The sequence below is a fragment of the Heloderma suspectum genome, chromosome 2, assembly GCF_057233095.1.
Source record: "Heloderma suspectum isolate Gila_16-S chromosome 2, 16-S_ref, whole genome shotgun sequence".
Classification (NCBI taxonomy): Eukaryota; Metazoa; Chordata; class Lepidosauria; order Squamata; family Helodermatidae; genus Heloderma; species Heloderma suspectum.
In genome coordinates this window covers 100,277,824-100,301,412 of record NC_139459.1, presented here as the reverse complement: position 1 = coordinate 100,301,412, position 23,589 = coordinate 100,277,824, and the positions used below count along the sequence as shown (strand labels likewise).

General features: G+C 43.3%; 1 protein-coding gene across 3 annotated transcripts in view; it reads right to left on the bottom strand.

The window, feature by feature from the left end:
• Positions 1–23,589, bottom strand: part of LOC146352539 (uncharacterized) — a 62,097-nt gene that overhangs the window by 2,786 nt on the left and 35,722 nt on the right. For all 3 annotated transcript variants that reach the window (XM_084834291.1, XM_084834292.1, XM_084834293.1), the window contains 9 exons: positions 20,649–20,849; positions 16,420–16,533; positions 15,475–15,587; positions 11,089–11,169; positions 8,497–8,619; positions 7,305–7,397; positions 5,076–5,136; positions 2,703–2,815; positions 2,342–2,449 (listed from right to left, as the gene is read on the bottom strand). In XM_084834291.1, the coding sequence (XP_084690417.1) occupies positions 2,342–2,449; positions 2,703–2,815; positions 5,076–5,136; positions 7,305–7,397; positions 8,497–8,619; positions 11,089–11,169; positions 15,475–15,587; positions 16,420–16,533; positions 20,649–20,849 (1,007 nt within the window). The remainder of the gene's footprint in view (positions 1–2,341; positions 2,450–2,702; positions 2,816–5,075; positions 5,137–7,304; positions 7,398–8,496; positions 8,620–11,088; positions 11,170–15,474; positions 15,588–16,419; positions 16,534–20,648; positions 20,850–23,589) is intronic.

Below are 23,589 nucleotides of genomic sequence, written 5' to 3'. Positions count from 1 at the left end.
CCTGCTACGCTATTTACGTTCCCCTTGATTTTCGCCGTCATAGTCTACGTAAATATTTACATAGATTAAGACGGCCAAAAAGAAGGAACGCAAATGGCGGCGGCCGTAGCCGCCGCCATTTGCATACGCGTTTTTTTTTTTAACCCACCCCCAACCATGATAGGCTACGTAAAGATTTACATAGCCTATCATGTCTTTTTTTTTTTTTTAAACCTAGCCATGATAGGCTACGTAAATCTTTACGTAGCCTATCACGTCTTTTTTTTTTTCCCCACAAGCCTGGAAATGGCGGAGCCGCCGCCGCCCGGAAGATCTGCCCCAGGTAAGTCTTGTCCCGGGGGGGATCCGTGGGGGTGGCGGGGGGGTGGCAGGCCGTTCCGCCACAGATTTCGGGGGGCCGAATGCACTGGCATTCGGCCTCACCGAGATCCATGGTGGAATTCTCTGACATCCCTAGGAGGGACGGATCGCCTCCCCTCCTGCGGACCCCCCGCAGACTCCAGGTAAGGGGGTTTCGCACATCCCTACACATACAGAGCTCTTGCTCATTTATTGGGTGGAGTCTGACTCTCATTCTGGAAGGGAGTACTTCTGTTTAAAGGATATCATGTTTTCCCCTCCTCAATCTGCAATTTATTATTGTTGTGGAAATGTGATTCCCAGCTACTGGAATGACTCGGGACAAGCTGAAGTGTGTTTTGGAATGTGGTTGCATGAGTGTCACTGGCACCTCTTGGACAGTGCCTGCTCTGCTGTTTGCACTATGTGTGACCCAGCTCCCCAGCTCCATGCCTAAGCCATGCTGCGACCCTACCACCTATTGCTCAACCTGCAAAGAGGGGCCTCTTTGAAATCCCCATTTTTGTCTCAAAGCAAAGTCTGGAGAAGAACATAAGAGCCATGCTGGATGAAATCAATCCATCTAGTCCAGCATTCTGTTCACACAGTGTCCAACCAGCTGTCGACTAGTAACCCGCAAGCAGGACATGAGTGCAACAGCACCCTCCCACCCATGTTCCCCAGCAACTGGTGTACATAGGCTCACTGCCTCTGGTACTGGAGGTAGCACATAGCCATCAAGACTAGTAGCTATTGATAGCCTTCCCCTCCAGGAATTTGTCTGACCCTCTTTTAAAGCCATTGAAATTGGTGGCCATCACTACATCCTGTGGTAGAAAATTCCATAGGCTGACAGTTGTTCTCTAGAAGAGACGGGCAGCATAAACGAATGAGCATCAGTTTCACCCTTCATCAGTTTCACCCACATCAGTTTCACCCTTGGCACTGAGCCTTGTTGGTACAGATGTTACCAGCTGCAATAGGCTTCATGTGATGATGGAGTGACTCTGGACACCTCTCCCATGTGGCATAGATCTTTGGATTTTAAAATACCAAAGTGCCCTGAGCCCGTAATTATTAGCAGAGAGCTGCAAGCCGGCTCAGATGTCACTGAACCATATATGATACCAAATGACACGGGAAGGCTTGGTCCTGTGAGAGCTGCAGATCTCGAAGGGGTGTTGAACCTCTTTCAGCCCAGGGGCTGAATCCCATTCTGGAGAGGCTCTGGGACCCGGAATGCCAGTGGAGGGTGGGGCCAAACAAAAAGGGTGGAGCCTAAAATACTAGCATATTTTAGTATACTTTTCTTCCTTAAAAAGTTTGTGTGGGGAGGAATTGTGCTAATAGGTGGCTTTATATTCATTTAAGAGTGTTTCTGTCACATGCTCCTTGAGGTGGAGAGAGGGGCAGCCACCTCACACCACGCAACGCCATGCCACGCCATGCCATGCCACAAAGCTTGTCACCAGGACCAGGATCTTTTTACTTCGATGCTCGAGCTGGACTGCTGTTGAACTAAACTAACAAGAAGCTTTTCCAGGCTTTATCTTGTGATGGGACAGTTTTAACTCCCATATAAATTCCATCTATGCAAGTTGACCACTCCATTCCCCCCACCCTGCCTCCTGTCTTCTGGCGCTGTGCATCACCCAACCGTTGAAACAAACAAACAAAAATAAGGTACAAACAGCACGGCTATTCCTCCTGCATTGCCAATTTCCAATCTATAGGTTAAATCCAGTATCTGCTTTCCACTCATGGAAGGTTCTTCTGCCTGATTTTGAGGGAGCCCCACCCCCATCCCAGCTCATGGCATTTATCAGGCACTCCAGACACTCTGTCTAGCATTCTCAGGCAGCTGGAGGGACGTCTGTGGGAAGATGGGGGCAGGGAAATCCAGTTCTGCCAGCACAGTGGATCCAGATTGAATCTGGATCCAACCCCATATTTGTAACTGAAATATTGTGTTACTGCTAATAAAGGTGAATGAAAAGCTTACCACAAAAGATGTAGAACTTTGACCAGTTTCTGTAGTCCCTGAATCCTGTGTGGAGACATCAGACTTCTTTTTATCTGCATCCTTGTCTGTGGGTCTGTCTTCTATTATCTGAAAGAAGCTTGTCTTTTGGTATATTCCAGGTTAATCATACTCCTTTTACTAAAATACTAATTGTTTCTGTGATTAGAGCTGTTGACAATACAGAATGGAATTTTGAATTTGAAGTATCAGAAAAACACCATCCTGTTATCTCCACCAGTTAAATTATTTTTAAATAGATAAAATATTTTCTAAGCACCTTATTCACAAAAGGAAAACCGACCATTTATTCTAATTCATGATTTGAAACACAAACGTTTACCTCATCAGATATAATTAATGCTCTTTTCTGATCACAAGCCAAGTCCATCTGGAAATCCACAATTCTTTGCACTTTTTCAAGCTTCAACTTGTTGCTCTGAAGTTCCTCAATAGCTGAAGTGCGACAGAAGAAGAAGAAGAAGAAGAAGAAGAAGGAGGAGGAGGAGGAGGAGGAGGAGGAGGAGGAGGAGGAGGAGGAAATATAGTAAAAATTGGTAGTGGGTTAGTAGGTATTATGGGACATGGTATATATGATCAAATTAACTGTCATAGTTAGAGTTAGGAAGGAAGACAACAGGGAAATAAGTTTAAAGGAAAGTGGAGGATGTTCATCTCCTATTGTAATAATAAGGTCCAGGATAATATTGATCCATATGTATTGCTGGGTATGATTTAATTTTTAAATATTATATTATAAGGTTTATATTTATTCATTTTACTTGTATAATAATTACACACACAGGCACACACACAAGGAGATATAGATATATTCTTACAGTATTGATATTTTTACAGCTTGACTGGAGTTGCAGAATGATTTTGACAGACAGTTTACTTCCAGAGGCTTGCCCTGCTTACTTCTGAGTAGGCATGAAATGGGTAAAAATCACATTTTGGCCCCGCCCACTCTATCTTGGCCATGTCCACTTTGCTTTTGTCCCACCCTCAGATGGGGTCCCACACCTGAGGCCTTTCCCGGATTGGAATTCAGCCTTTGGACTGGAAAAGGTTCCCCCGCTCTGACTTAGAGTAGAGCCCACTTGCAATGGTTCCACTCCTGGCCCCCAATGACCTTCCTTTTACCCATCCACCCCAGTCCATTTCACCACCCTTATCTATCAGAGTTGTTCCCAGTCCTTATGCCTACCCCTCACCATGACTCTACCTCCTTCCCTGGATGGTTCAGTGCCCCTGACTGTGAAACTTTGCTTTACCAATGGGAAATTTTTTGGAATTTGTACAGCATTCCTTTTCAGCTATGGTTTAGAGAGTCTTCTTGGCTTTCTGCTTTCCAAAGCCCTTCACATCTTCATGACAGACCGTCATTCAGCAGATCATGCAGATGGAGCTAAACACCATGGAGGGCGGCTGCTTTTCAGTTCTTAATACTTCTCTAGAATTGCACACTTACTGGCCTGCAACTTCTACTGAAGTAAATTGAACATACATGACATAACTGGGAAGGACCGCAGTTTGGTTTTTCAGTAGCATAGTTTTATGTCAATTTAACACCTAGAGTCTCCCAAATGGATTAAATCCTGTGCATTCTCCAGGGAGTAATATGATGCTTTGGAAGGTCCAGCAGGAACCTCTTCTGTTCTGTTTCTGGGGATGGCAGAGAATTCTGCCACGGATCTCGGGGAGGCCGAATGCTTGTGCATTCGGCCCCCTGAAATCTGTGGCGGAACAGCCTGCCCCCCCACCCCCACCCCGCGGATCGCCCCGGGACGAGACTTACCTGGGGCAGATCTTCTGGGTGGCGGCGGCTTCGGCGGCGGTGGCTGCAGCGCCTGGTCTTCCGACCAGCTGCTGCCGCCGCCATTTACAGGTTTTGTTTTGTTTTTTACACCCACGTGATAGGCTGCATAAGTTTTTACATAGCCTAAAACGTTTGGGTAAAAAAAAAAAAAAGGCGTATGCAAATGGCGGTGGCTACGGCCGCTGCCATTTGCGTACACTTTTTTTTTTTTTAACCCAGACGTTTTAGGCTACGTAAAAACTTACGTAGCCTAAAACGACTGGGTAAAAAAAAAGCGTATGCAAATGGCGGCGGCTATGGCTGCCGCCATTTGCGTTCCTTATTTTGGGCCGTCTTAGTCTACGTAAATATTTACGTAGACTAAGACGGCGAAAATAAGGGGAACGCAAATAGCGTCCGCTATGCTATTTGCGTTCCCCTTATTAGTCTACGTAAATATTTACATAGATTAAGACATCAAAAATAAGGAACGCAAATTCTGCCATTTGCGTACGCGTTTTTTTTTTCTCAGAGCCCTCCGCGGCCGGAAATCCGGCTGCGGACGGCTTTGGCCTGGCTGGGCCTGGCCGGCTGCTCCGCGGAGCCACCGCGGAGCACAGCCGGCCAAGGAGGATTCCGGGGGGGAGTAGCGGAGCACCTCCCCCCCATCCAGGATTCTGGGGGGAGGGATGGAACGCCTCCCCCCCCATCATAAACATAATCCGCGAACAGGTAAGTGATTTTCGTACATCCCTATGACTGTTTCTCCGTTATGACATGATTAGAAGCCTGTGGGGAAACTCCTGATGGACCAAGAGGCATTAGGGTGGAGCAACAAACCAAGTGCAAAGGAGGAATGAAGTGGTGCATAGAGTGTTTGTTGTCTATAGTTCAACGAAGAGGCAAAACACTTACTTACAGTATGCTGCGTATACAAACAGTCTAGCTTCTGAGTGGTGCTTTTTAGAAGCCAATCCTGAAAAAGACCATAACAGGTCAACTGGAAATGAATGTCTTCAGTTATTTCATTGATCAATAAGAAAAGTGACATAATACATATAGTGTAGTTCTGTTGTTGTAATCCACTCAGAGTCAGACAAAACTGGAGAACGTCCAACATAACTTATTGGAAAAGAGAGCTAGTCTGAAGAAGAAAACTTGATTTTCCTGTATCCTGAGACTTGTTCTCTCTTTTCCATCGGGTAACCCAGGCTTTAGTCTAAATCAGTATTATAACACTGCATTATGTATGATATGTATTTTAAATGAGGGAATGGGGAAAGCATGTGCTTATTCTGATGTATAGCAGAGAATAAAGATGGTTGTTAGACTGAAGATAAGCATTGTCTTTAGTCTCTGTCCACACGCACACACCTGATCACCTCCAGAACAGACTACTGCAATGTGTTCTAGATGGGACTGTCTTTGAAGGCTCCTCCGTAAATTCAGTTAGCTTAAAACAGCTTCTAGGTTAATAACTGGTCTGGTTGAAGGGAAGATGTCTTACCAGTTCATCAAAAACCACTACTGCCTGCCAGTCATAAGAACAGACGAGGAGCCCTTCTGGATCAGACTGAAGGCCTATCTAGTCTATCATTCTGTTTCCACAGTGGCCAACCAGATGTCCATGGGAAGCCCACAAGCAAACCCTCCCAATTGGTACTGAGAGACATACTGCCTCTGATACTGGAGGTAGTATAGAGCCATCATAACTAGTAGACATTGGTTAGCCTTCTCTTCCATGAATTTGTCTAATCCTATACCTTCACTTGGTATTCGGAAGCATACTGCCAATGATACTGTTGGTACTATATAGCCTTGCCTAATTCTCTTTTAAAGCCATCCAAGTTGGCAGCCATCACTATATCTTTTTAACGATGTGCTGTTTGAAGGAGTACTTCCTTTTGTCTTCCTACCATTCAGCTTCATTGGATGACTCTAGTAATACTCTAGTATTATGAGAGAGAGAGAGAGAGAGAGAGAGAGAGCACTCTATCCACTCTCTCCATACCAAGCATACTTTTTTTACAGCTCTATCATGTCTCCCCATTTATTCACCCCTTTTCTATGCTAAGGAGCCCTAGTTTAGAGGAATTGCTGATAGAAGGATTGCTGCAATCCTTTTAGTATTTTGGTTGCCCTTTTCTGCACCTTTTCCAGTCTATTTCCAAGCACAGTTCTAAGTACTGAGTGCTTACATGGCTTGGGGCCAGGATACTTGAAGGAGCACATTCTCCAAAGTGAATGTCTCCATGTACCAAGGTCATGCTCAGACGTTCTCCTCTGAGTGCCCCAGCTATCCGAGGTGTGGCAGGTAGCGATAGTCAAAAGTGTCTCTTTGTTGGTAGTGCCCTACTATGGAATGCTCACCATAGGGAGGCTCACCTGGGGCCTGTTTGGTGCTAGGTAAAAATTCCCAGGCCTTTTTAACAGTCCAGTCTTATGCACGTTTTCTCAGAAAATAGTCCCAGTGTGTCCAGTGGGGCTTGCTGCCATGTAAGTGTGCATAGGCTTGTAGCTTAACAGCACAATCCTAGGCATGTCTACCCCAAAGTAAGTCCCATCATGTTCCATGGGACCTACTGGATCATTTGACACAGTGGGTCTCACTTCCAAGTAAGCATACATAGGATTGCACTGTTCATGCCTGAATTGGTTTCACTTTACTGATTTTATATGTTTATAGTTCTGCATACTGTTCTGTAGTTGTTTAAATTGTTTAGTATTATTTATTAGCCTCCTGGGGTATAAGAATACTGAAAGTGTAAAAAAGAAAAGGAAAAAAGTGACTTCTCTGTCACAGCCAGGTATATTATGCATGTATCTTAGATTAACTTGACATGTAAAGAGATCAATCAGATTTATCACACATCTTCTGCTTCATATAGATCACCTCCACAGATTACTAAGAAAGTGATAGATTTTGCAAGTATGAATGTATTTGTTTTTTGTTCACATTCATAGCCTGATCCTCAAAGCAAAGACAACATAGGACCAATTAAAATAATCTACAAGTGTACAGATATCTGTGCAGCTTTGGTAGGCCCACAAGAAGGGGGATTCAATATAATTTCAGCTTTTAAAAAAAGATGAAACCCTTCGATCGGCATGCTCATAAGAAGAAAACATCCAAACTAATTTTACCTTTTCTTTGTCCCATTTCTCCTTTTGCAGTGTGATCTGGTTTAGAAGCTCTTCCTTTTCTTGTCTCAGCTTCCTGTTTTCTTCCTCTGATTTCTGGATGTATAATAATCCAGAAATGACATTATTATTTAACAGACTGTAGAAAGAAAGTCCTGCATGCTTGTTATGATTTGTGTGCTATAGTAATTATGTTATACTTTTGTTGTATTTAGTTTTTTTAAATTTATTTCAAGAATTTATAAACCACCTTTTTCAGGACAGAACCAAAGATTACTTTAAGACACTCCTGCCTAATAAACAGTTAACACTTTCATAAACATCTATGCATTTCTCCAAGAGGAGAAAGAAGAGGATTCACTGCCGATACTAGTTTCACGTCATGTGCTGTGTATACAAGGTGATCCATAAGTCATGCACCATCTTGAAATTTCCATCCAGCTTCAGCACAGGTCAAAGTATCAGCAGTATAGAATTACATTCTCAGTGAAATGTATGGATCCATTTGGGATCACTGTAGCCCGTAACAAAGTGAAAATATATTGAGGAAAGTAGCCCACGTTTTACTTCCTTAATCAGGAGACTTTGAAGTCAATAAAGGAAAAATGTGCAGCTGTTGCAGATAAAAGTAATTCAGTTTGGTTTCAATGGGCTTATGCCAAAATAATGATCTGATCCTGAATATTGTTCATAAAATCCCCTCTAGGAAGCAGTTCATAAAGCATGCATGTAATGATTATGCAGTTGCACACCCTTCATTTAAAATGACTGTGGGCTTCTTGACAAGGAGCTTTTATCCTGCTAGTGAAATTGGTTACTCATGGAAGTCTGCGGGTCCTTGAGATGATGTCATCAACCTCCAGGGTGTCTCCTGCACTAAATGACCTTTATTCCTTTGTTAAAAAGATTGGACATAATGAGCTATCAAATTACAGCGCTTGAGTTCCTATTGAGTTCCCTCATGAAAAGAGGAAAACCCGCAGTAAGAGGAGCTAGACCACAGCACCATCTAGTGGCTGTATAATGAAACATATGGAAGACTCAGATAAGGGGGAAAAGGAGGGGGGAAAGGGGGGAAGGAAGCATGTGTAAAGGGAGTCTGTTGTGATCCTGCATTTAAAACAGAAGCAGAAAGCCCTGTTTTAAATGCGGGATTTTAGGCCGGTGTAGAGATGCTGTATATCTTCCTTTTTACCTTTGCTGTGTCTTGCCAGTGTTGGTTTTTCTTGTCTACCATCTCCTGATAGGCTTCTAGCTGATCTCTCAGGTTCTTCATTTTATTGCTGTACTGATTTTTCAAAGCCGCTATGGCTTGGTCCTATCCAATATATGACGGTAAAGAAAATAAGCTAGATTTATTTATTTAAAGTATAGTTATCCCATTCCTCCGGCAGCCAAAAAAAGGCTCCTGGAGTGGCTTACAATCAATCTGTAAACAATCATATTAGAAAGGTGATGTGTTTTGCAATCCTGATCTCTTGCATCTTCCTAACAACCTTATGGATGGTGAACAGGAGCTGAGAAAATAGCTGCCCTGATCCAGCAGTCCCGGTGTGTGTGTGCATGTGTGCCTGCTCTGCTTATATGTTTGTAGCTAAACTGTTTTTATATTATGCATAATACTGTATTTTTAAGGGTTTTAATCTTTGTTAACCACCCAGACAGCTTTGGCTATTGGGTGCTATAGAAATGTAATAAATGAAATGAACATCGAGTTCTGTTTGTAGGAGGGACTATATGCCTGCCGCTGTCCTGTACATGCAAACCCCAAACCATAGACAGGCCCCTTCACTCACACCCACACCCACACCCACACCCACACACGTCTGAGATGCCACTGAGCAGGTGAACAAAGAAGGGTGCAGAGGGTGGATTGCTTTCTGCCTCTGCTGTCAGCCACAAGTCACCACATCTGGATCCAAATTCCAAACAGAACATTTTCATTTCCTGAGAACAGAACATTTTGTCTCATGTATAATATATCTAGACCAAGCTCAACTTTTCCTAGGTCCTGTCACTACTGGTCAGTAGCGCCTTAGTCTGACACTTTCACACAGCTCACAAACTTTAGAAAATAATTACAAGTGATACAATTAAGCCATTTTTCAAATCCAGAACCTCATTCTGTTCTTAATTATGCCAGTTTAATAATCCTAGCATTAAAAATGTATTGAGTGTGTGATCCAGAGGGCAGATGATAAAGTCATTATGCCACAGGACAACAAATCAGCACAGGGCAATTGTGCGAAAAGACAATGTGCCTGAGTCAGCTTGAATTTTGATGATGATGTTTCCCCAGCGGCAACAATTTCAGATGACAACAACATCATCTGCATAAGCTTGCATTAAAAACTGTACTGCAGGAGGGCCTTCATCGCTCATTCTTTAGCAAGAGGGACAAGCCAGTCCTCAGGTTGGAGGGGGAAATCATGTAAACATGTAAGCCATTCTGCTGAAGGCTCAGAAACTAAACGTCTCTGAATGGTATTTGCTGCTGATATGAAGAGGAAGAACTCTTTCTGCTCCACAAAGCTCTCCCTCCCCCTGGTTATTTGTTTGCCCCAGGACCTCTGTATTCCATACAACTAAGTGGCAGAAAGGTCAAAGAAAATTTGCATTCCCCCGTGCACAGGGCCATTATCAGCATTTTGAATATTGTTCATTTTAATAATTTCCAGAGTGGCAGTTGTGTTTAGTCCATTGCAGCAAAAACAACAAAGCGTCTTCCAGAAAGTTAAAGGCAAACCCATTTTGGGTGCAATCCAATGCATGTTTAGACATTTAAAAAGTCCTATAACTCCCAGCATGAGCCAGGTTTTTTTCTCTGTCTAAACAATCATGCACAAGATTGCTCCCTTATTCTGCCATAAGCTTTTGCAGACATGTCCACCTCATCTCTGCCTCCCCCACGCCGCCACGCTGCCACTGCCACCCTTGCCAGCATGTGTCTATAAATCTGCGAATTTGAGGTTAACACTTCATGCATCTGATGAAGCGGACAGTATCTATGAAAGCTTATGACAGAATAAATGTATTAATCATCTTAAGGTGCCGCAGTCTCACTGTAATCTTCATTTCAAAGCAACTGCTTTTGCTCACCCCAAAAAAACGCCAGAGGGAGCTACCATCAAATATGAAAACAAGCCTGGGTTAATGGTATAAAAACTCCAGTATGTGTATATTGCCCTTGGCGTTGTGTGTGTGTTTGTTTACAGATAGTGACTATAACATGTAAAACAGTATAAATACAAATTAATTGGGCCACAGTTGAGAATTCTCACTACATTTAAAAAATGAAATTACCTAATGTAATTCCATTAACGTTAATATGACCATTCCAAAAAGTTAGCCTAGCCCTATGGAGAATTCAGTTTAAGGCCGCAATCCTATACCCACTCACCTAGAGGTAAGCCCCACTGAACTCAATGGGATTTACTTCTGAGCAGACCTGTACAGGATTGCACTGTAAACTGATTATTTTCAATAGGCTAAAGAGTATGCCCATCTCTGCATAGGATCAGTTTGTATGTAAAATCCCCCCTAATGGTGCACTCCTGTAAATGATTAAGAAGGCCTATTGACTTTAATGGGATTTACTCCCAGGTAAGTGTGCATATGATTGCAGCCTAAATCATATTTCTTTAAGGAAGAATGATTTCCTAACCATTAAATGGCTTTTGTGCATGTGTATCTAAATGAGAATGTGTTTTATTGAAGAATGTTTGTTCTCACAAGAAAGTGGAAGAGCTGGAAATTTGGGCTTTATCTTTGCTGTGCGAAAAATCACCTGGCTTTCTTTTCCAACATGTTGCAGCTCATTGATTATCTTCATGTAATCAGTTTTCATCTGGTGCATGTCTTTTGCAATCTATAAGAAAATGCAGACAGAAACAGTCAGCTCACCCTCTCAATAACCAGCAATCATGTACAAACTCATCAAAATACAGGACCATAAAAAGTGCATCATAAATATCTAACATATGGATGTAGTATAAGGCAAGCAATGAACGAAGCTAAAGTAGTAGAGCCAGACTGTAAGTTCAGAATAATGATTTTGTAAAATGCATTCTATTTCAGCATGTCATATAATTTATTATATTTTATCATATTGTCCAGTTCTGGACTGGTATCTGTGATTTTTAAGATCTTTACACATGGGGTTGGAGCCAGGATCTGTCTTCCATGAGAGGAAGGTCTCCACTCACGAAGGTCCCTCCACCTGATTTTGGGGGATACCCCTCCCCACCAGCTCATCCATTTCAGTAGAGTCTGACTTTCTCTGCAGCATTTTCGTGGGGCTGGAGGGGCTTCTGTGGGAAGGAAGGGCCAGGGAAGTCTACTTCTGTTAGCAGTTTGATACACTTTAAATCTGGATCCAACCCACGCATCTCATTCTAAGATTTTAGCAAACAGTAATGCCGTTTATAAGTGGTGGTTTCAGCACAGGCTGAATGTGTGCGTCTTTATTTGGCAGACAGCCTAAAATAAACCTAAAGATGTGTGTCCAAATTTGCTATGTGTAACCACAATTGCATTGTCATGCTGTGGGACTTCTGTATAATGTAGGATGGGACTGGACGGAACTTCAACCAGGATCTGGTAAATGATTGCCTCTTAGGAAGAACAGGGTATCCTTGGTAGTGGTGCTGTGAAAAGACTTATGTTGGTTGGTAGCAAACCAAGGAGACATGCATACATATTATCGAAGGTAATCAGATCTCAGTGGAAGATATGATCTGCAATATTTACACCTCCGTCTTAAACAGATTAACTTGTAAGCAAGTTTCATTGATGTAAAAGGGGACTTGATCTCTGGTAAATGCATCTAGCGTTGCACAGACTTCTGAGTGAACTGAGAGACAGAAATGGTTATCAGTCATCATTTAACTGAAAAGCTGACTCCCAGTAACCACACAGGAGATTGGTGTTGTTGAAACTGTCTAGCGTACGGCTGGGGCAATGGCAGAGGATTCTTGTGGGGGCAAAAACAAGAGAGACGGGCAGAGGGTAGACAGTCATTATGACTAATATTCAATACGTTTACTGAAAAGTGTATCATGTTGGTCATAAACAAATGAAGCATAGAACAGGAAAGATGATAAATATAAAATATTTGTATGAAACATGAAAGGCCTCTTCAGACGTTAGGGCTCCGCCCCACCATACAAAGAACACAAGGCCCATGGATGGCAGCACCAGCCCCCACCCCTTCACTTGTTCAAATACTCATCTGCAGCAGGTGTTGTGCGGTGGCAGGGCTCCACATGATCAAAGGTTCCTGACTGTGTGGAGCCCAGCCTCCACATGACACCAAGGCTGGTGTTAGGCATAGCATAGTTGGGCACCTGTTGAGGCTCACACTCCTGCAGGGGTCCCACAAGCCACTGTCAGGAATGAATCTGAGCGTGTGGAGATAGCTAGCAGCTCAGATTCAGAATGGGAACAGCCAGAACAGGGGGAGGCTCCCTACCTAGTAAGCTCAGATATGGCAAGGCCTTCTTCTGAAGACCTTGGCACACAGATGGCTCAGCCTGAAGCCCCCCCCCCCCTCCATGAGAACTCAGGTTTCGGAGGAGGAGGAGAGTGAGGGGCGTGACTTGAGGGATGCGTCCATCACAGAGCGAAGTGGGAAAAGTTAGAGGTGGAGCTCAGACGCTCCTCCAGGTTGGCTAAGCATGATAGCCTACATAGGAGGGAGCCAGTGTAACGGAGAGGCATCCCCCCTAAGCTACTCTGGCCGGGAAGTTCTTGTTCAGACTGCTGGCAACTTCTCTGACTTCCACTTCGGCTCCTCTATTGGTATTTGTAATCGTGTAGAGTAGCTGTTTCCTTTGTAGCCTGAGAGTTTCCTAGAATTTGCATTTGTAAGGAGCCTGGTCATTAACTAATAGTGATCCTGAAGCCTGGTATCTTGGAGAGTGTGAACTTGATTGTGAAGGAGGACGACGAAGGAACGTGACATCCACTCTACGGAAGCTGCTGCTCCTCATTGCTGTTGCTGCCTGTACATCTTACCCTCTCTGAGCATGCATGGATTGGAGAAGCATCCTCCACCTCTTCTCCTTCTGGGTGGTGGTACAGTTTGCCACCTTGAGTGCCGCTTTGCGGCAGAACAGCAGGTTTTCAGTAAGATAAGTAAACAAACTTGGTCTCAGAGGGAAAAGGGGAGGTGGTGCCTTCTAGAGGAGGAAGGGGTCCGCTGAGGGCACTTTGTCCAAGGGCCCCCAGGTCTGGCACTATGTGACACACACTGTAGGTTGTGTTAGAACACATGGACAGTAGAGTGAGGTGCGTGGGGAACAGCTTGCCACCATCCACTTTCTGCACAACTGTTGTATGTGCAGAGAGGAGCTCAAACACTTGAGGAAGGATTAGGAAATAAAGTGATACAAGATATATACAAGACATTTCACAGAAATGGCATCAACTAGGCTTTAATACAAAGATTTTACACTCATGTTATATGCTTCATTGGATGAACATTTGTACATTAGATGACTTTCATGACCGTTATCCAGCAGGCTGATTCATGGCACCCTGCTGACTTTGTGGAGTAAGGCAGCTCTCTAGCCAGGTATTTCAACGGAAGATCTAACTTTGATCCTCCCCTGGGCCATAGTGCAATAAAAATGTGATATGTTTGTCTCTAAGTTGATGTAAACACAAGTCACACCTGGACCAAAACAGGTGCGCAAGGACACTGATGTATGATTATGACTCCCACAGGTTTTGTTCGTCAAATCAACAGAAGCAGACACAAAATAAAATTTCCTTTGGGCATCCCTCCACCAAACACTTCATTTGCTTCTTCTTATTTGAGTCTCAGCCACAAAGACTGAGATCCCCATTGTAGCCAAGATTTTATGCATACTTTTCTGTTGAAATGCATATGAAAAACGATTGGATTACACAAAGAACATGGGGATTTGCAGGCTACTGGGTTTGTTTGGTTTATTTTGTTGCTGATAAAAAGGGTTTATCCATCCAGATAACCTCAGTTCATCCTGAAACATTAATCAAAGCAGAAGTGGAGCTGCTGAGATTTGGCATGATGGACAGCAAAGAAGAAGAAAAAAGCATCCTTATTTTATTTTCAGGAGGTGTGACCTATGTTGCACAGATCCATGAAGTCTAATCAAGAAGACAAAATAATTTAGCTCATGCACTATGCCATATTGTGGGTGCCAATGCTGTTTTGGAGCTTCATAACCCTCTGGAACCAGGTTCTGACAGAAGATGCATCTTGGGGCATGGCGGCACAAAGCCAGCCCTTCTCATCTGACCTCAGATACCCTGACTCCAGGGCAAATGCATTAGCACTGGAATTTCTAGTTTGGATAAGCATTTTAAACTTCTGATGCATATTAAATGTGAGCCAGGACTCCATCAGTACAAGCTCCAGTAAAGTAAGTGTGCCTTGCCTCAGCAGAATTGTTACTGGATCCGGGCCAGAAACCATTCCCATGTTATAACAATCTCACCAGTTAAACGTGGCCTATTTCTTTACAAAAATCAAATTGGATTGAAACCAAAATTGAGAATCACTTATATTTGATATGTTTATTAGGGGCAGGCACCTACAAAGGCCAGAAACCAGTAATTATGAGAGCAAAATAAATTTTTTATGTTTGCCAGGTCCAGTGTCAAAGACGGGCATGGTTGGGCACCTGCTGAGGGCCCATACCCCAGCAGGTCCCCACTGACAAGGGCTCCCTGGACTTGCTCCTCCTCTTCACCACTGCAACCAGCTTGTTCACCCACCATTCGCTCTGGCGCAGACAACGGTGTTGGTGAGAAGGAGTAGTAGTAGCTGCCCATGCCAATATGCTAATGCTAACTGGCTCTCTGCCTGTCAAGTAAGCAAGTGGTAGCAATAATGAGAAAGAGGATGAGAAGGTACACTGAGTAAGCGAGGGGGGCTACTGAGGGCGTCTTGTGCAAGGGCCCTCAAAAACCTGGAGTTGGTGCTGATGTTTGCCATCCCTTAAATGGGCAAAATTAATTAAGATCAATGTCTCTGACCTAAGAGTAGGACCTGCCTCCTGTAGGAAAAGTGGAAAAAATAAAATAAATAAAATAAAAAAGAAGGCTAAAACGAACCAGTAATGCATTAGCAGTGAGTTATGTAGTGAGGTCAGTTCATATCAGAAATTACTTCCATTATCTGTTTTACCTTGGTAATATATAGTTTAGCTAATCTGTATGGAATGTAAGGTTGCTCTTCTTTGGACAGGCATCCATCTAGTTGACCATCATGAGAGAGCACTCTAGGAGAACTTGGATGATCTACAATATACAAAAAATATAATTCTTGACTATGAAGCAAAATGTACCAGAAATGCTCACAGCTGAAAACATCCCCTAATTCTTAACATGGGAAGTTGATTTAAGAAGCAAATCACCATGAAGAATGAATCATTCATCTGGAGAGACAGGCAGGAAAAGAAAACACACATTATGCATTTATCAATAAGCAGAGGACAAAAGTATATTGACAAAGCTAAACTCAAACCATACAAAATATAGCCAAGAAATCCTGCAGTGCTGGCACTAGAGGCAGGCTCATGTACATCTGCACAAGCTAGAGGATCTTACCCAGATCCATCTAATGTGTGTGAAATTACAAATAGTGATGGTAGTGCAGTTTGACTCGGAGTTGCTCAGTTTAAATTCCCCCAAGGTGAGGCGAGCACATGCCCTCCAAGATTTGGGCCCAGAACTGATTTGTCTCATATTGGGTTTGTACCCCAACTGCTGCCTGCTAATTGGCTCTCCAATGTTCATTTCCCATCTCATTTCCTTCCTTGGCTACCCCTTTCCCTTCTTCCGTACTTACTTGGCGCTACTGCAGTCGTAACAATGAAAACAAGCTCTCTCTTACTCATTCCCCCTTGTTACCAGGACACCTCTAGACTCAGGAGCCCAAGGCTCCATGGGAAATATAGTCCTCCAGGGCTCCTGTGTCCAATGGAGTCACAAACAAATGAGAAGAGTTGAAGAGAGTTCACACATATTATAAACAGAAGACATGCCCAAAGAAACGCCCATGTCTTGCTGTGGGAATCTTACTGTGGTATGTCAGGCCGAACATTTTCTTCTGCTTAGGTTGTCAAAGTACCTTTTGGTGCACCTGTTTTGTTTTCTTTGTTTTCATTCAGGCATTTTACAAATGACAGCTTGTTCTTGCTGAATGGGCATTTGTTCCACAATGATTGTCCCTGCCTGATTTCACCTGTAAAAACAAAGCAAGGTGTAAAAGTAGGAAATATTACATGATTCCGTAGAATGATCTTGAAGAGAAATATCCTCTTGGTTTTAAAAATTCTGTTTCAGTCAAGAAGTTATTTGGGTTCCAATGTGCTTTACCTTTTGCTTACACTGGCCCTGTCAGGGTTGGATCGGAGCCCATAGAGCCCCAAAGCAGTTCTGATTCTGAGGAAGAGACAGAAACTGTGCAGGAACCTGTGCACTGTTCAGAGGTGCCGCCGGAGGGAGAGCCCCTCCCTGCTCACATTCCTGAGAGTGGTAGCGACCCTGGCAGGCAGGGGAGGGGCAACTGGAGCTTCAAGACGCTAGGCACTGGCGCAGGGACAAGCGGGAGATGGAGGGCGCCAAGAGGAGGCACTCAGCCTGCTTGGTGCGATGTCAACAGCTGCGCCCCGATGCCCCATGGGAAAGGGGCGGACTTTCGCCTCCTAGCCCTTAAATCCAGAAATTTCCCACCTCTGTCCTCCAAACGGAGATCAACTGATTTCTCTAAGGCTAGCAACCTCTGTTAGGCAGCTCTCTAAAGTTTTCCTCATTAGGCTCATGCAATTTGCATCTGTATCATCATTAGGTTGAATGGAAATAAAGCCTTGGAAAAGAGCCCTATTGTCTCTGTGTTGATTCTGGCTACTTGAGGATTTCAGAAGGCAGCAAGGGCGCTCCTGACAGGCCCAAACAGAAAAGGAATGGGAATACACTCAAACATTTTTGTTTGCATAACAGTTTTCTGTTGAACTCTGTAATGTTTACAATGTCTAGTGATTAAAGGGATTACAATTTTGGGAGGAGTTGGATCTAAGGCAGATATGCTTGCTAGCGGTCCAGATGATTGGGAGTAGTCATGACAGTGTGCGGGGGGCAGGGTGGGGGAGGTCCAGGTTGCTCCATAGATTGCAGCCACACACATACTCAGGCAAGAGAGCCTGATGTTACCAATGTGAAGTGATCATGTAAGTAGAACTAGTTCTAATCAGAGGTCCTTCTCCTGGAGCCCCTGTCAAAGGAAGTGAGGAGGGTGGCTACTAAGAAGAGGGCCTTTTCTGTTGTGGCACCCTGGCTGTGGAATGAGCTTCCTAGAGAGGCTTGCCTGGTGCCTACGTTGTGCTCCTTTCTGTACCAGGTGAAGACTTTTTTATATTCCCAGACATTTTAGTCTTTCAGTTCCTTCTGTTTTAAACCTGTTACTGTATTTTAAATCTTTGCACTGCTGCTTGGTTTTATTTTGGTTTTTACTTTTGTTATACTGTCCTTTTAAACTTTTGTATTGTATTTTATCGTGTTGTATTTTTTATGGTTTTAATTGTTGTGAACTGCCCAGAAAGCTTCGGCCATTGGGTGGTACAGAAATATAATAAATTTAAAAAATTTAACTGGAAGGCTGACATGCTGCAAAGTGAAGGGCTGCCCTCCAGCACCATCTTTATTTCTTTTCAAAAGAGTGGTTGTGTGTTTTGGAGCTCAAACCCCACCTCTACCTTGTTCTTAGGCTGTTGCACGGGTTACTTTTCTTTTAATATTGCCACTTTGCCTTCTGGGAAATGGGTGTTTTGTGACCGGCTGTGTCTACTCTGGCAGCCATTTTATGAATGAGCAAGCCTCCCCTCTCCATGGCAGCCATTTTATGGGAATGCCCACAACACACTCAAAGTTCCAAATGTGTCAACCAACCCAAAAAGGTTAGGGACCCTTGCATCCCATATTGACATACTGGATACTTCCTGTCTCCGGTATTAGTGGAAGTGTACAGTCAATGCATCTGTAAGATGAGTGATACATTAGCTACAAGCTACAAGTGTTAATTGTGACTTTCTCTTGTTCCTTTGAAACCAGAGGATTTCACTCCACAATAGACATCACTAGTTTTAAGAGCCAGCCCTACCATTAGGTAGAGTGAGGCAACTGTCTCAGGTGGCAGATGCTGAGAGGTGCAATGTGGTGGCAAGTTGTTGGGGACAGAGCTACATGAGCTACACAGGCTGGCCTGCATTTGCTAAGCTAACCTTCTGCCCTCAGGTGCTGTTGAAGACACTGTTCCTTCACCAGGGTTGAAATATTATTCAGCAACCAGTCTAGTCAGCTTCTGTACATGGAATGGGAAGAGATGCCATTTTGTCCTTTGCCTCAGGTAGACAAATGTCTTCGGCTGGGCCTGTCACTTCTGTATGGCCCAATATTTGAGAAATGGGTAAAGATGGGAAGAATGAAGCCACATAACCAGAGACTTCATAAATATTTCCTCCACTTCCTTTTCCAGGCTTGTGTTAGGCCACCTACACTGTAAAAGTAGCTATAGATAGGAATGGCTTGAGGAATTCCTATATAAAATGATCCGATCTGCACGTCTTGGACTAATGTGCTCACTGGAACTCAGCTGTGCACCACATTTTGACTTCTCCAATGTTGCAATACAGTTCTTGGCAGCTTAAATGTTTCAAAATCTAACTGTATATTGAGCAAAAAATCTTATTGAAATATGTATTCTCAGAGGATTTTTTTTTACAGATTAATGCAGAAATGGAACAGAAAAGAATTATGGATAAAAGCATGCAAAAGTGGCACAGAGTGGAAATAGTTAGATTGGCCCATCTCTCAGGCCACAGATCAACTCACTTTTGTTAAGAAAGCTTTTACTGTAATAATCTTCCTTGCAGGGAACAGTATGTAGCCTGACCAATGGCTTCCTACCAATCAATAATAATGCCACCTTACCAGTTTACCTGGGACAGGCGCAAGGCTCACAGGCCTGTATTACCTTGGTGTGTGTGTGTGTGTGTGTGTGTGTGTGTATAGACTGGTGTTCACTCTGGCAACCTACCTTCTAAATGAGAAGTGTCATAGCGCTGACTCTCAGCTATTTAACCTTAGGATTTCCAGTTCTCCCCACCCTGCGATATTCTGTGCCTTTGTCAGGTACACAGGAAAGCCAAAGTTCAGCAGGTGATGCTTTTCCTAGCATGAGTTACAGTGATGGGAAAGCTTCTCCTGCTGAATTCCATGAAGCTGGTAATGGTGTGTGTGTGTGTCCAAGCCTATTTAATGATAGAGGAGAAGCCTATCAACGGCTACTAGAAGGCATGTACGGACTGTGTAAAATCTGGTCCATCTGCGTTTCGCGGATTGTCAGGCGCCTTTTGTTCTGTCAGCCACTCATAGGTGGATACAATTTTTTTTGGTCATGCAGAAAAATCAGAGGTTTCGTAACAATGAACATAATTTACCTTAGTATGTAACATTTAGCGTATTGTCCCCTATTCCATTCAACTTTTCCTCAGCAGAAACTTGCGTATTTTCCTACAAATAAATATGTGTGGATTTGGGGAAAGTGAAAAAAAAACATCCAAAAGTCCACGGACTCCACGCGGCCTGCAGGGGTTGCTCCGCAGCAGATTCCGCAGGTTAGATTCTTCAAAATCCGAGCTCATTTTAGTCCATCTCAAATTTATCCAGCATCCCTAGCTACTAGTCCTGATGGCTATGTGCTACCCCCAGTATCAGAGGCAGTTGCTGGGGAACATGGGCAGGAGGGTGCTGTTGTGCTCATGCCCTGCTTCTGGGTTCTCGGTCAACAGCTGGTTGGCCACTGTGTGAATAGAATGCTGGATTAGATGACTCTTGATGAAGCCACCCTTCATCAGCATGGCTCTTCTTATGTTCTTAATGATCTGTACTTGATTTAACACCTGGATGTAGCTTTGCTTCTGTAACTAAACTGAATTGGGAGACACCTTGGGAGGCAAAATAGAGTTGCTTGAATATAACTATCCTCTGGTTGCTGTCTGCCAAATGAGGTGATGGCTCATTGCTGGATGGCTATTAAGGAGAGGGACTTTTCAGTGTTGGCACCCCAGTTGTGGAATTTCCATTTAAACTCATATGTAGATCTGCACAAATAATGATAAGGTGAATAATCTAACTTTAGATCCAGAGAAGCTTCGTCGGATGGAGGAAGCTTCTCTAGATCCAACCCACACACAGACTTTGAACATTTCTTGAGCATTTTGGAAGGTGTTTAAGTCGCTACGAGTGTCCAGTTATGGATATGAATGGTGTGGTTTTGTTAGCCAGCAACCAAATGCTTACCACGTCCACTGTCCTCATCAGTGGTAATGCTTTTTGTTATCTGCAAAGGATGGATTTGCATCTCATCCATGTAGTCAGTAGCGCTGCCTGGCAGAGGGATAGATGAGATGATGGTTGTTTGTGATTTGGGTTCGGCATCACTTCTCAATGACTCCCCAGTTACTTGAGAGATTGATGGAATCACCGTTTGTACCCAGGCCTCTGGAACAATAGCACAGGGATCATTCATACAGAAACCGGAGTAGGGCTATAACTAGAAGGCTATAATAACATAGAGGGAGAATTGCATTGTGCTAGGTAAATAACACAGAGAATAACTGTGCCTAAAAACTCTGCTGCATCAAGAATGACAATGCACTTGCTGAAAAATCCCAGTTTCATTTAAGAGGACCTAAAGTTCAAAGATTGGCACCACCAGCTTAAGGCAATGTGGCATGACACGGATGCCCGAAAACCCATGACCATGACTGCTGTTACATTTAGAAGCTGCAGAATTTTGCACAGTTTTCATAATGGCATTCGAATTATGTGATGCACACCATGTCAGCAGAAAACGTTGTGCACAAGTCATTATTTATGTGGAAGTATTTCACTATTTCTCTTGTCGTGCCCAGAACCTTCATGCCTTGAATTAAGAACATGGGAAGCTGCCTTATACCGAGTCAGACCCTTGGTCCATCTGGCCCAGTAGCGTTGAGTGTTGACACTGACTGGCGGCAGCTCTCTGGGGTTTCGGGCAGGAGCTACCTGGGCGTGCTGGGGATTGAACCTGGGACTTTCTGCACGCAAAGCAAATGCTCTACCACCGAGGTATACAGGTCCTTCCTTTAAGCATTGGGAGGACTTTGCCCTGAAAGGCGGCGGATAAGTATGTAAATAAATAAATGTGTCTCAACGTACCTCTGAGGGTTAAATATGGCATAATATTTAGCCAGCAATCTTACACTGAATTATGTCTAAGACAATGCACCTTTCTTCTTCATGGAGTAAATTACATGAGATACGTATATGTATGTGTTCTACCACTGAGCCACGGCCCCTGCCCCTTCGGTCACCCAGACATTCCCTGGGCCCTCAGACAGCTCTGTTTTTCTTCCCTGTTCCTACTCATGCCTGGAATTTCTGCCCAGACATTTCCTTTGCGCTATCTTTCTTCAGATCCCTCCAGAAACCCCTCAGCAATCCTGTGAAACCTTTTGGCATAACCCTTTATTCCTCACCTCCAGCAGAAACAAAGCCTATGGAAGCACTTTGCACCAATTCATTTCCTATTAACCTTAATCTCCTCCTACTGTTGAAATGTAAACTTCACCAGGCAGGCGCCTATCTTTCTGTTTTTTGTTTTGTTATGTCACACTAGGACTGGGAAGATGTAGGTTAAAATCACTGCTCAGACACAGGTCTCACTGGGTGACCATGGGCCATTCATACTCTGTCTGGCCTACCTCACAGGGTTGTTGTGAGCATAAAATGGGGTAAAGAATCAGGTAGGATGCCTTGTGCTCCTCGGAAGAAAGTCTGGATATAAATGCAGTAAACAAATAAAACACGATGTATGCTATGTATCAATCAACCAATCCATTTTACTGTTTATTGTATACTGACTACAGATCAATTCACAAAGTTTATAAATTTCAGCAGAATAGTATACATACTTCAGCTTCTGGGGCATGGTTCAAGTGGTGGACAAATAAGTGCTTCATATAAACCATTGTAAAAATTGCATTAAAAATATATATGCGAGTCAAGTTTCCACTTTGTTTGATCCACACAGACACTGACATTTTACATGCTATATAAACTACTACCGATACCAACAACACAGACGTTTTGTTCATTTCAGGATGTTTACCCCACCTTTCCATTCCAAAGGCATGCTCAAGGCAGCAGCTATGATTATCATCATCATCACCACCACCACCACCACCACATATATTTCCTCTTGGTGCTCTCCAGATGTGTTGGACTACAACTCCCAGTTGGCTGGCTGGGGGATGCTGGGAGTTGTAATCCAACACATCTGGAGAGCACCAAGTTGGGGAAAACTCTCATAGAGGCTAATTTTGGAGAGCAAGCGTCCTTAATGTATTCACATTAATTATCATGATTATTTTAAGCATTGGAAACCTTCGCAGTTAACTTATTTAATATGACACGGCTTATGTGCAGAAGCGTGCTGCATGATGAGCTGACTCCTGTGAAAAATCAATACCCTATTTAGCAAGGCAATAGGAAGGATAACTGAAGTTAAACCATCTGTGAATGATGTTCATTTACCTATCAGCCTAATCCTCTTTAACGGAGAGGATAACTTTGCATAGAAATATAAGTAAATATACTTTAGTTTGCCCAGATGAGGTGCAAAAAAGTATGCATCAAATAGAAAAGGACTCCTTAAATGTGCCAGATATAACCATACATCCTGTACATATTTGCATATAGTCAATGGAATTTAAGTTCAGAGAATTCCAGCCCCAGCCTTCATTCTGGATTACATGAAAACATGCCAGAAGAAAACATGCCAGATAATTCAAGATCTGTGAATAATTACTGCAGTGTATGTAGCTTATTTACTATTGTTCTAATCAGATGATAGTCATGAGGCCAGCCATGTCTCTTGTGGCACAACTCAGAAGGGTTCTTAACTATGCCTTCGTAATATTACTAATATCTTGCTTAATGAAGGAAGATATTAAATGAAGGAAACGTTCAGGGTTTTATCCGTCTGCACAGAATACCATGATATGTGGAATGCATATGCAAACTCAGTCAGTTCTGAATACAAATTATTATTTCGCTATATTGGCTCACAACCCTTTGGGTGAAACGCTCTGGAGTTACCCAATGGAAAAAATAGCCACTCTGTACATAAAGTAGCTATTACAATCAGCATTTATATGTCCCATATGTATTTAGATAAAAAAAAATACAGTTCCCCAGA